Raw genomic sequence first — 14,263 nt, forward strand, 5'->3', positions numbered from 1 at the left:
AACCGAAAATTTCTTATTTCGAGAAAAGGGTGAAGTTCCAAATTATAAAAAATTGGTTCCAAATAGTTCCAAATTAGTTCCAAAATATTGGTGAAGGTTTGAATTCGATAAGACAAAGTGGGGGGGGCCAACTTCACGGACGTAGGAAAATCTCACCTGAAAGTCGTTTACGCACGAACTCATAATCGAAAATCATTGTTATCGGTTTGTGTAATAAAAATAAACACCAAGTTTGGATTCCCAGTGCTAACAGTGCCTGCAATACACTTTTTGTTCACCATCAAAGTTCGTTATCATACTGATAACTGATGTTCGTTAACACTGTTTTTTATTAACGTAATGAAAGCCGATCACTTTATATTTTCGTAATTATATGAGTGGTATGATGCCAGCTTAGGTTAACCCTAACCCTAACCTAACCTAACCTAACCTGATGCCAGCGTATTCAGGTTACGTCTAATTGATAGTGTTAATTGGAATTGGTATATGTGAAAGGGTGAGAGAGTAAGGAAGATGCACATTGAAAGCAAGATGGAGCAGATAGATGCAGGTTATCTAAACATCCTTCGAAATGAAATATTTATCTCGTTGAAAGAGTATAGGCCACTTTTCCGTTGCTTTATTATATTTTTTTGTACGTAATAATGAATAATAATAATAATAATTATTATAATAGCGTGGAGTTCGTGTTTTTTTATTTCTCTTTATAATATAGAATAATATCGACACTTCGATGGAAAATATATCTATGGAATTTTCTGTGCATACGGCATAAAAATGGTCATGCATTTCGAATTAACATAAGTAGTTTTATTGAGTTTTATCAGAATTTTTGTTTTATTTTATTGTTTTATATTACGAATTCCCAATACGTTTCTATGGATCAAATTACATTATATTAAATACTATGCGGCCTCCCACTAGGACTTATTAATTACATTTTTCATTCTTATAGTTTCGTACACAGACTAAAATTCTTGCGAAAAATTAAATATCTTTTTGTTTATCATATTTCAAACAATGTTGGTGCACTTTATTATTATATAATCATTGTGATTCTTCTAGTGGATTTTGATTAATATAATACAGAGTATTTTTCGTATATTAAATATTATTTGTACGTTTTCTAGAACGTTTTTAAACATATTTACAGATGAGTTATTTAATAAGAACAGGCATAATAATAATTACTGCCAGACTTACTCTTTTCTAGACACCGGTTTTTTAGTATTATAACTAATCGACTTAACGACATCGTTTTCATTTTAGAATTATATAATTTTATAAAGTCGTTGGCGTCAATATCTGAGAATTTGAATCATTTTTCGTGTTGATATTTAACAAAATAATATTTAAAATCAATAAAGGCTATACTGCGAACCCATCATAGTTTAATTCTTAAGTACCTCATACCATATAATAGCTCTTAATGTATTTAAAACGTAAAAATATTTATTTTAAAAGCATTTTTTTCTCCTTACTTATATATTATTAATTGCTTACTTAATATAACTACAGAAGAATTATAATATTAATAATTACAGAAAGGAAAAATGCAAATTTATTTATTTCTGAATTTATAATTAAAGTAAATTCTATATTCATCGGTCTAACCCATTAATTCTTTCTTCGACTTTTTTTCTTACATTATTTTTCATAAATCATTAAGTAGATTGCATTAGGCTTAAGGTGAACTTAATTTTGCATCTTTGTTCCAAATTAATACTACTACCTAAATTAAATTATAACGGTTACCAATAAATATTTACATAATGTAGAATTTTCGATAACTTTTTCTTGTATTTTTTTTGAATATTTTATTTTTATGTGGAAGAAAAATTAAAAATATGCTAAAAAATATCAGTTGATTTTTTATTAAATTTAAAATTTTAATTACTTCATAAATATAATTTATTTACATTTTTTTGCGATACTTAGGTTAATTAATACTAAATGTATTATACATTTTTATAGCTTAAAATATGAATTTATTTCATCCAATGATTATGAACATATATCAAGGTTAACTGATATAAATAACATTGATTATAATTCTACGTACTACATATGTAATCCCACCGAGCAGTAATTTTTATATTAAGTTAGCTTGAAAATATGTGGCTGATTATTTGAGAATATAAAGTGGAAATGTTTTTATTTTGAGTATCAAATATTATAACGATATAATTTCTCATTATTTGGTCATGTAGATAAAATAGTAGTGTAGTAGTATTTAAACATTAATTTCAATCATATGGTATTAACATAGTTTATTTAATTAATGATTAAAACATTAAAAATGAAATGGTGTCTTATAACGAAATGATTAATACTATAGTACATTGCTTCACTATGCTATACTACATATAAACCAGAAATCGAAATTAAACATACATGTTATGTGCACATTGCTCGGGGAAATACTAAATACGTATTACACATGTATAATGTAACCACATCCCTTTTAATTAAAGCTTTATATACTCTAAGAACCTTTTAAAAAAACGTAGCCAATTAAAAAAAATCTCATTATTAAGGTTTAATAAACGTGGACAATTGTATACAACAACTACATGGTTTTTTTATTTCGTACCTAAGTAAATGTATTTTAATTAGGCAAACAAAAGTTTGACATGAGCATTTATTATGACCACGACGCGACGCTCGTTTATCATATCAATCCCATTTAAGATTTTCTTATTATATTTAAGTACTGTAATAAAAATTAGTAGATTAAGTTATAACATTGTCGAATAATATTCAAACCGTATGTGTTATATTAAACCATAATAATGATATCAGTTCGTGATTTATATGATTGCTGTCAAAAAGTGCGTTAGAATATTTTCTGCGTTAATTGTCACAGTACTGATGTTTAATTTTATAAATGTATTATTATAATCACAATTAAATGCTGTACTGCAGTCGATCATAAATTAATAAGCACCTGTCAAAAGTACTCGGGGTCTTCAAAGTCTCCTAAAATTGTGATCTAACCTATGGTTCCCAATATTTTTTAGTTAATGTCTCCTTTGTAGATTTTTAAATAATTCATGCCATATCTGCCTTTTTTATAAATTGATTGCTTGATTGACTTCTTTTTTTTTTTATATACTTTGCGAATAAACTATACCAGTGTACGTAATAACTATTCATTATTTCTATTATTGATAATGATAATTTAAAATTCTAATTTAAGGACTGAAGACATATTTTGGGTGAAAAAAAATGCCAAGGAAAAACCTAAATAAAAAGTCTACCAAACAAAATATTTAGGAAATAATACTACTTCACGTTATGGTCGTGAGTAATGGGTGATCTTCCTATTCCTTAGTACTTAATTTTTTTTATTATTCTACTCGTATCTACTAATTGTGTACTAATTTATCAAATATACCAAATAAATACGAAGAAAAAGGACTAATAAAGCAGTTATACTGGTATTCCACTTTCTTTGTCTTTTTTTAAACAAAAGTTCATGTATTAAACATGAACACTACAACACGAGCACTTTAATATCCGATGCAACAATAATATTTAACGAATTATCGAATTACCAGTGCAGCTCGTAACTTAACCAACACTAATCATATGTATATTATACGGGTCGCCTAAAGCATGCACCATGTGCTTGGCTGCATTTTCACGGCAACAATAATCTAATGAGCCATCGTCCTGGATGACGTATTTGAGAATTAATATTACGTGTATCTACGAGTAGAGTATAGTAATAATGTGTTTCTGTTTAGCATGCCTACATATATATCGCTTTATCGACCTGAACTATTTTGATACGGACTTAACACAAACACACAAGGGTAACTTCACTTTAATAATAACCGAGATAGAAGATCAAGTAGATGTTCTCAATTTTTTTTTTGTTTCAGAAACATATTCTGTTTTTACCGTCATATTTTTTATCGCGAAAAACTGTATTGTTTGTTTAACATGTTGAATTATTTTATGAACAAAAATCGTAAATCGACCCCGGGAGATAAAAGATGTAACTCGCCATTATTTTCAGAAAATTGGTTCGGCTATCTCAAAAATATCATGTGCACAACTTTTTCCGGTAAAAAAAAAAAAAGAACGTTTCATCTTCAGAAGGTAAACAAATTAATGTACTTATGCGCAGCATAAAAGTTTGCATGATTATATTTTGGAGAAAGATAAAGTGTAATGAGAGCGTATAAAGTTAATAAACAAATACATAATTTAAAGGTTAAAAGTAACTTAAGACAAGGATAGCGGAAAATTTAATTTTAATGACTTGAAATTACAAGTACTTACAGACATAATTAATAAAAATAAGTTGGGTAAAAGTCACAAGTTAACTCCTTATATTTAAGGGTTTTTTTCTCCTTTAGATGATCATATTTTGTCGAATATGGTGCTATTACCGAGATTGCTTTAAATAATGTAAACCAACGATCTTAAGGTAATATGATTTTACATTTGTTTTATAAATCACCGACGGGTTAATTTCGTAAAATTTACTAATCATTTATTTGAATAGTAATATTTTCGCGTGAAACCCACACTTATTTGTGATACATAGATACATGAGTTGGATGGCAATTCGATTTTTAAACTAGAAGCTTCGCACTATGCGTATACATAATCAGATTGTAATAATTAAACAGTAATGTATTTATTTATTTATTTTTCATTCAAATGGATACTAGGTCCTCTTAAAATCTTACAACATTAATGCTGAATAAATTATAGTACACACGTTTTTTACGTAGGAAATGTAGAAAATGTTAAGTATTTAGTTTTTACTTTATAATGTTAATTTTTTATTTACTCTACAATTTTTTTTAAAAATTAAAAACCATGAAAATATAATTAAAAATACACAAATTATATATAACTTATTAACTGAAATTTTCACAGCACATTAGAGTATATATTACAAGAAACAATATTATCGAACAAAAAAATAGACAAAATGTATTGGATATTATGGATTGTATACCTTGACTTTATGTTTATAGAAAATTATTTATTTGATTATTCGTTTTCGAAATATTTTTGATATTCATCTGAAAAACACAGATATTTATAATTTATATAACTGTGCTGAAAAATGAGCATTGAAAATTCTAAAATATATACAATACATGGATCTTGTTTCTGAACATTTGAATACTTTAATAGGTCATGTACGGAACGATATAGTCATATAACCGCATATCAAGGTATTTTTAGCTTGTGTACATTATACATTGTAAATGAAACGATGAACTAATGACGTGGGTATAATTCTATATTAATTAATACCCTAAAATGAAAAAAAAAAACATTTACTATTAAGCATTTCTATATTACATTTATTTATCCATTATATTTATGTTATACTTTATTTCAATTTCTTATTGTATTCATTCTATACATAATAACGTAAATAACATACACCTATAAAATATATAGGTGTATGTTATTTACTTTATATTATTACATATATTATATGTTTATTTTTTTCTTTCGTCTTTTTTATTTATTTTTTTTGTTATTTACTATTTTATATTTTTCTTTTTACTACAAAGTATAATTTATTCTTGATAAGTATTCTTGCTATACAATAAGAGGTTTTACCTTAGTGTAGAGTAAAGCTAGTAACTGAATTTATGAATCTATTTTATTCTACGTTAAAATCTAACATCTAGCAAAAAAAAAAAAACTTAATATACTCCTATAACCTTTCAGTTCATCACTGTTTAATGACATAGTTGCGCATACTATCGCTTCGAGTAAAATATACATGTCAAAACGAGACTTCGAATTCATCTATACAATAACTTGGCACGGAGAGGAAGGGATAATGGGGTTGACGAACAGGCGGAAAAGGTCTCGAGGATGGACAATAAAACGAAGAGGGTGCGCCCACCTGTAAACGCAGTCGGGGTGCACATTGGACGGCATGGCGTACACGTTGGTGGAGGACATGATGCGTGGCATCTTGGACACTTCCATCCAGGTGACGGTGTATGAGCCGTACTCGCGCTCCAGGAACTCAACGGCCACGGTCTTGGAGTTGGGCTGTAGCTGTTGGGCGCCGGTGAGCGGCTCGGTCCAGCCGGAAGAGAACACCTCGAACGAGCCGGGCGCGTAGTTGGCCTCGATGTCGTAAGGGCAGATGATGCGCGCGGTTTTCGGACCGTCACCGGGGCCGGTGTACACGATCACGCGGTTCCGGGTGGGGCACATGAATGAGTTTGTCCGCCATCGGTGCGGCAGTATCTCGTAACCGTGCAGCTTGAGGTACACGAAGCCGCCGGTGCGCAACATGCTGCTGCCCGCGGTGGCCGGCTCAAGTAGCCACGGGAAACCGGCGCAACGGGCCGCGGCCGCGGCCGCCGTCGACGGTGTGCCGCCACCCACGCCCGGTTCGGCCACTTTGCCGCCGCCGTCCAGTGCGATCACGCCACCGGGGCCGCGCAGACGACGGCGATTGCGGACGTCGCGACACGCGTCCCGCTCGGGCTGCGAGGCTTTGACGAACGCGTACTCGCCCGCGAATCCGAAGTCCCGGTGATCCTGCGTCACGTTCATGTTGCGCACCGTGAACTCGACCCGAACTGTAGCGCCCGGGTACGATTCGAACGTGAACGGGCCGCGGAGCGCGGAGCACGCGCAGCCCACCGGCAGCTCGATGTCCGGCCACGGGTAGTGCGTGACGGCCACACGGGCTTGAGCCCCTTCCCTGGCCCTGCCGGTCGCGTACACGCACCGCGACCGGTCCGTGCGCGCGTCTGTCTCAGTCGCGCACGCCGCGTAGCCCGGTCCTGCGGCCGCCGCGTGCATCCGCGACACCGTCACGCGCACCCGATCGTCCGGTGACGCGGGTACGAACCGGAATACGCACGTTAGATTCAGGCGGCCACCGCGGCCGTAGAAGAACACGTTCTTGGGCGACCCGAAGTACCCGGAGCCGGCGACAAATGAGCGGCTACACGCCGCTGGCCCCGCATCCCCAGGTCCTTGGTGCCTCTCCGCCGACTGGTCCACGAACTCGTACTGCAACAGGAACTGCAGAGGGAACAGCACCGAGCCCTGTTTTAGGTAGATCTCCACTGTCAACTCGTCCGCCGATGATGTGTACGACTCCTTAGCCGTGCATGGCCGCACGTGCCTGGTGTCGTTGCCTAGCAGCGCATGATCGCACAGCCGCGGAAGTTCTTGTTCTTTGCAGAACTCGCCTAGCAACACCGTTTCGGGCTGAAAGAAGAAAACGTAACGAAACACACGCTTAAGATTATAGTAGGTACGATTTATATTATGTTATTCTTCTGACCTAGTCTCCGCGACGAATAATACGTTTAATTATACAGACGAACACCCCATTATTGTTCACTTTGTTGCACATTGTTGGAAACCGTTTTTACCAGGAATCTAATTTCATTTTCCGACTTAACAGTGAAAAAGTTCAAATTTGAATAATAGGTAAAAAAAGTATCCAACAAATTTTGAAAGATGCCCTACAGTATTCAAAAAATCCAACAAATTAAGAAGAAATCGTTTCGTTTTCAAATTTTTTTTTTCGACAAACATCTATGTTGTCGACTTGAATCTGAAATGCAAAAGTTCAAATGCCCCTTTGATGAAAATAAAGCTTTGAATCTTGTCCAAAAAAAAAAAAACAAAAAGTCACCAACAAGTGTAATGAAAGGGTCGGAAGAATGACTGTTAATGTTGTGTCTCCAAGTTCACCAGAGTCAAATAAACGTATAGTTTGATGTAAAAAATGCACTGTAATTTCTATTTTTTTTCTCGTATTAGTTTAATGTAGATTTGCGTTCATTATCTATGTTTTTTATTGCTTTCATTTTGGACACGTATATTTTTTTTTGTCACGCCTGTATCGAAAGTTTGGTTTTCAATCAAGCTTGAAACGTTAGAAAGTGACCTTCTTCCGCCCAGTGGGCGGTAAAGTGGAAATCCTCAAAAGTGCCGAGCGGTAAAATGCAAATTTCCAAAAGCGCCGAGTGCGTATTTCTAGTACAGCCAAAAACTGAAGTGTATACCACAGCCCTTACAAAACATAAACTTTTGATTAAATCTTACATTTATATTATAACCTCCTGTATGACGCATAAATTAATTGTAATTGTCGGACATTAAATATACTACTATCCCCCACTAAATCCATGTCTAGCTTGCGCGGGAAGGTAATTTCAGTTTTGGGTGGAATGTGGACCTCGCTGCGGCTCGTGCTGCATACGTCGCCATTAACTGAAATAGCTTATTTGCCACACAATATACCGCGTGGCGCCAACCAGTCGATATTTCTAGGAATATTGATAGATTGTTAAAAAAATTAATTTTACCATTGTCGGTCGAGCGCATAATAAATAATCGGATAATGGGAATATTAGATTATTATTATGAAAGAACAATAAATATGTTAGTTATTCTTTGAAGCTTAGAACTTGTTTTTTTTGCTTATCAAACAAATATCTTCCTAAATACCTAAATTCTCCTGGATATCGATCACCTGGGAGTTAAAATTTCAAATGTTGTTTAATTGTTTGAAAAGGTTGGTGACTCCTGCAATATACTATATCTGAGTTTACCGAATTTGATACGTAATTTAAATCATAACTTTTAGTCGAATTACTTTTTCGTTCAAAATAATAAATGCATATTTATTATACAATAATTGATGTCTTTGTTCAACGAAAACTTCGGTAGCACTTGAAATTAACATAAAATCTATAGGATTATTAAAAAGTGTTAATTTTTTAAGACGGCCGAAGAGTTTGTATGAACAACAATGGTATTACTGGCAATAACCAAATTCGGTTTCGAGACGTATCAGTGTTATCCAGTTCACTGCACTACCGGTAAATGTTTTATTTGATTTCCGATCAAAAATGATAATGAATTCAATGATGACGAATTCGCATAATTAAAACGGAAATATGCAAATATTTTACATGTTTAAAACTTTATCTTTGAATACGACCGAATACCGCCTACATACTGTTTTGTAGTACAACTACTATTATATAAATAAATTTTAAAATCAATGCGCGTATATGAATCGCAAAAAAAAACAAATGATTTCGTTCAGATATGTGTTGGGAATAAAATTGAAATACATTACATGCATACTGTACACAGGCGGCGAAACTCGTTTTAAATATCACATGTCGAGATAAACGAATGCAAAATATCGTTCAGCAGTATTCAAGTGGATGAACGCTAAATTAAAATATTCGACATTTTGAACATAAAGTAGGTACACGTTTATTCAACTCCTTGGGGAGGCCAATAAAGGCTAATCTAAAAAGAAACTTATGTTGTCAAACGTTAAAGTACCATTATTATATACAGATTTTCTTTTGTGCGTGATATACCGTAAAAACGTCGTAAACGTTTTTTTTCTTTTATAAAAATCCCATTTGAACCAAGTTCTATGAAACGGAGACGTGTATTTTAATATTGACCTAACTATAATAAGAGGCAACGCGTTCAGGACGACATAATGAATTTTTCATTGAATAATATCACTTTAGTGTTTTACGTGTAACGAAACCAAATGCATGCAAAACTCTGGAACTTAGTATTGTTAATGCGTGGTTCGGTGGGCGTTGTAGTAGTTCAAGTGCAGGATTATATGTCTTATGATACTAAGTCTTTGGATGAATATTCCGGCCTTCGAATCCTCTAATCCTCTCAAATATTTAATAGATTAAGTTGGAACATGGAGATTTTTCGAAAATCATTAATTTTTGGTCTGTAATGTTTTGTTGAAACATATTCTTCTCCTTTGTAATGGAAATTTTGAAAAAAGTTGTGTTTGTCGCGTGTCACAAATCGATTTGCAAAACGATTAAATTTATTGTATTTTCTTAAATAAAATACCGATTTTCGTCGCCAACGATCGTACTATTTTAAAAGTTATTGCATCGAACTGAATTTCTGAACTCCATAAAAAATAATACATATAATATAACGTCTAAAAATTTCAAAGTATATTTTTATGTTCGCGTACTAAAAAACTATTCACGCGGAGTCAGATAAAATAAAAACGAAGAAAAAAAAACTAAAAATTACGAACACACCAAGCATCGTATACAACGTAATACGTTATAATATCATATGGAGTATTAAAACAAAAATATTATATTGTCGTCTAACCTTTTTGTTTTTTGCCGACACGACCTTGTCCCAGATCCGTAGTCTGGCGTTGCACTCGTTGCTTAGATGATACGCGTTGGGATCGGTGCTCGCCGCGTGGTACTTGATGAACGACAGCCATACCGTCTGATGGCTGGAACCTTGGAAGTGGTATTTACACGACGTGTTGGGTGGCAACGAATGCCTGGGACTGTCTAACAGTCCCCAGTTGGTGTTGTTGAATGGCTTGATGAAGAACTCACACTGGCTTGTGTTCTTGGCATAACTAGGTGACTTGTTGTCCACGAACAGTATCTGGAAAATGGTCAGGATGGAAAAAAAAATCAAACGATGGTTAGCGGTTGGATTGGAACAGCCGCAATGGAGCGACAGGGGAAAACATTTGTTTGTCGTTCATTGTTATTGTTATTATTGTTCGTATTTTACCTCTACATCCAGTTCGAAACCCGGTAGGTAGCTCAAAGGGACTGGATGGAACGGGTTGTCGAACGCGGACGTATGGAATTCCAACAGCATATTGGTTCCGGAACTCACGATATCCGGGACCGCGTCTCCACCGCACAGTCTCACCAATACGGGGTCCGTGGCCAGTGAGCCATCGTACACCGTCAGGTAGTCTTGAATCACGTTGCACTGGTCCCAAACTCTGAAATTATTACGAGAAACGCATTTTTTATTCCACCGGAACACAGTACGACCAATGTTTGTTAATAGTTACTATTCTTAATTTCTAGTAACTATATTTCGTTACTCATATTTGGAGACTGGCCTCATAAAGCTGTTAGCCCATTTCAATAGTTATTACATGGAATTTTAATTGTTTTTTTTTTAACTCATAAGAAAGATAATTATTAAAAGTTTTAGACGAAAAAAAAATTGTTTTGAAAAAATCGTCTTGATATCATATAATTCGTTTTGTGTTACTAACTGTATGATATTAGAAAATTGACAAATATTTTTTCATGCTATTTGAACAGTCCATTTTAATGTAATGGAAGGGGGAAATATCAATTGATTTGTAAAAGTTAACTATAATATTCGTGATGTAAAAAAGAAAAACGAATTTATCGAACGCATTTTAATTAATTTTGTTTTATGTGGGTATGTATAGATTTATACGATAAAACTGATAAATATACTTAATTACGCGACACGTTTATAAATATTTAATAATAATATTTGTTTAATTTAGCAGCGTAATAAATATGTTTATTATGATTACTATCATGAAAATAATAACCGTTTATTACATTATAATTTGTTTTCACAAAATATACAGGTTTTCTTGAATAAAAATGTTAATAATGGCGTATCAACTAAAATGTTATAACAATTAATAAACTTCTAGGTCGAACAAATATTTTGATAATATAAATTAAAACACTTTGAAAACAAAATTGAGAAATTTCAAACATATTTATACTTTGTTAAATTAAATTGTATTTTTGATGAAACTATAAGTCATTGTTTGTATTTTATTAATTCACCGTATCTGCGCATTTATTGATGTCTCGAATATTATATTTTGTTGAAGTTATGACTTATGTATGTAACTTATTGTCCCAAGGAAGTACTAACGACTCATATATAAAATATGGCCATTATAAATCGTTTTTACAATATAAATGAAGAGCAATAACAAAATAAAAACTTTGTTCATTTTTCGATATTTTATGTTTTCCTTTTCGTTTGATTGTGATAAATAATAATACATAGTATAATGTGTGCGAGTGTTATCGAAAAAATAACACATCGACAGTTTGGTTTTAGATTAAAAAGGGTGTTGTCGGGTGATATACAGATATGGGTTAATGGTATTTCTGTATTGGTCTTTAAAACTTGAAACTAACGTACCATTAATCCCGAAAAACGATTCTAAGCGATCGAGGTTGGGTGAATCAGTTTATATTTCTAAAGATGGTTGATAGAGCAAAATAATCATATTTTTTAATAAGATAGGTTGAAATTTGAATGTTCTGCTATTTTTATAAAAAAAGTATCTAAAATTTGAGAAAATCGAAAATTTCAAGTGCCTTAAATACCAAAAATGTCTTTAAAATGTTTCGACACTATGTAATGTCTTTAGCTAAATAATTAATACCATTTAATAGAAAATCATTGAAGTATAAATGTCATTAAAATTTCATTTTGTAATGCCTAGAAAACATTTTCACCTGTTTTTTATACAAATTTTCTGCTTTGACTACAAAGAAAATCTTAAGAAATATCTTGAATCCAATTTTCAATTCTAATGTATAAAATTGAAAGTTTAATGTACTTTTAACTAAAAATATGTTGCAGATTCTCGTGATTGTTATTATTTTTTCAAAATATACTATTCAAACGTTCTTAAATTTTTTTGCAATTAGGTTAATTTTTTTTTATTTATCAATAAAACATACACGAGGAATTCGCAATACGTTTTTATGACTTTTTGTTGAGTCAAAATAATTTTATTGATATTTTCATAAAAAGTTAAAATGAATATGAAAACTTTAATTTTTTATAAATAGCATAAAAAATATCTTTTGAAAATTATGCCATATATAGAAAATGCTGATATAAGCATTCAGGGAAAATTTGACGTTCTTATTGCTATTATTTTTTTAGTTACGATGAAAACAAAAATTCGATTTTGTTGAAAACCCGTATGTAGTACATTTTAACGTTTTTTTTTTTATAACTTTTCGTTAGTTTTAGGCGATATTCTGGAAATTTATAAAAATTTCAATAAATGACCCCAGAAATTTCTTACTAGAACTTTTAAAGGAAATTTTCAATATTATTAAACTGAGCATTTTTAATCAAAATCGTGTTAAAGACACACAAATGAAAAATGTATAATATTGTAAAATTAATACATTGCTCGTTTCATTCAGAGTCGAAAATGACTAGATATTTATAACAAGATAAAGTTTATTATTAAATAATAAAAGAAAAAAACGTTTACTAGTACAATATTTTTGAAGAGATTTCACGATTTCCTCTATTAAACTAGACTAATGTAAACACAGAATGAAAACTTGGAGAATATATTACGTAGAATAAAAAGCACTTTATATTTAATGACCATTTTATTTATTTTTTCTACACGCAAAGTGATTTAAATACCCTGAGTGTCAGAATAATGCACATTCGAACAATTAAGTTATTAGGGTGAAAAATGTATTAGAAAGTGGTATAAGTCGTGTTTAGACACGATTTTATTGAAACGTATTTGCAAAGTTTTCACCGGTCTGGGAAAAAGAAAAATATTATACTTTCGAGAAATCTTTGGCTATTGGCATGATTTATGATATAATCGCCTTATTTGTTTTAATGCGAGAATCTTTGTTTGCGCTTGGCGGTCCCTCGGTAGTCATTAAGGAGCCTCGTCGGTTAACAATAACGTTCGGCGCAGTGTTCATAAATAACGCCGTCCTGCGAGTTGTTTAGTTGTAAGTATAGTTAGTATACGCTAATTGAGTGTTTGAAAAAATTAACAATAATAATAGTAATTATTAATACAATAACATGATGTACGATAACCGATCAATAACTTTTTGATAATTGTCAATTATGATTGTTGCAAATTGTTTAGGAAGTCGCGCAGAGTTAACGTTTAAATAAGATAAAATTATGATGTATAACAAAAGTGATTTTTATAATTATAAAAATAAACTTTAAAAATAAAATAATAAAATTAGAACAAGCTATAGTGATAAACTATTTATTTATATTAATATTTATTATTTTCTTATCGCGTTTGACCGTAGTCGTTGTTAATGCTAATTAATCTCACAAGTGTTTCAAATTAAAACGAACATTAAAATGTTTTAATATACAGGACAATCATTTTTTTGCTATCATTGAATAAAAATTTTCTCGAAAAACTGTTGGGTTTTTGATGGAAAAAACAACAATATTGAATGCTATTTGTTGACGTTTAACGTAGATTTCGATGATGAAATGAGAAAAATGAGAGAACACATTCCGGTCACGTGTCGGTGACGAGTGGCAGAGCCCTACCAAAATTGGCGTTCAACCGGTCGGCCAGTTCACCGATGGATTTCAAGTGGACGGACAATGCGTGATCCAATAGTTCGGACGTGCGGCCGTCTAAGTGGCTGTGGGTCAA

At 32.4% G+C, this 14,263-nt stretch overlaps 1 protein-coding gene across 2 annotated transcripts in view; it reads right to left on the bottom strand.

Annotated features, from left to right (window-relative positions):
• Nucleotides 1-14,263, bottom strand: part of LOC112683335 — a 401,285-nt gene that overhangs the window by 7,627 nt on the left and 379,395 nt on the right. For both annotated transcript variants that reach the window (XM_025554337.1, XM_025554338.1), the window contains 3 exons: nucleotides 10,573-10,792; nucleotides 10,147-10,440; nucleotides 5,891-7,221 (listed from right to left, as the gene is read on the bottom strand). In XM_025554337.1, coding sequence (XP_025410122.1) covers nucleotides 5,891-7,221; nucleotides 10,147-10,440; nucleotides 10,573-10,792 — 1,845 coding nt within the window. The remainder of the gene's footprint in view (nucleotides 1-5,890; nucleotides 7,222-10,146; nucleotides 10,441-10,572; nucleotides 10,793-14,263) is intronic.

The sequence above is a fragment of the Sipha flava genome, unplaced genomic scaffold, assembly GCF_003268045.1.
Source record: "Sipha flava isolate LNK unplaced genomic scaffold, YSA_version1 224_pilon_pilon, whole genome shotgun sequence".
Taxonomy (NCBI): domain Eukaryota; kingdom Metazoa; phylum Arthropoda; class Insecta; order Hemiptera; family Aphididae; genus Sipha; species Sipha flava.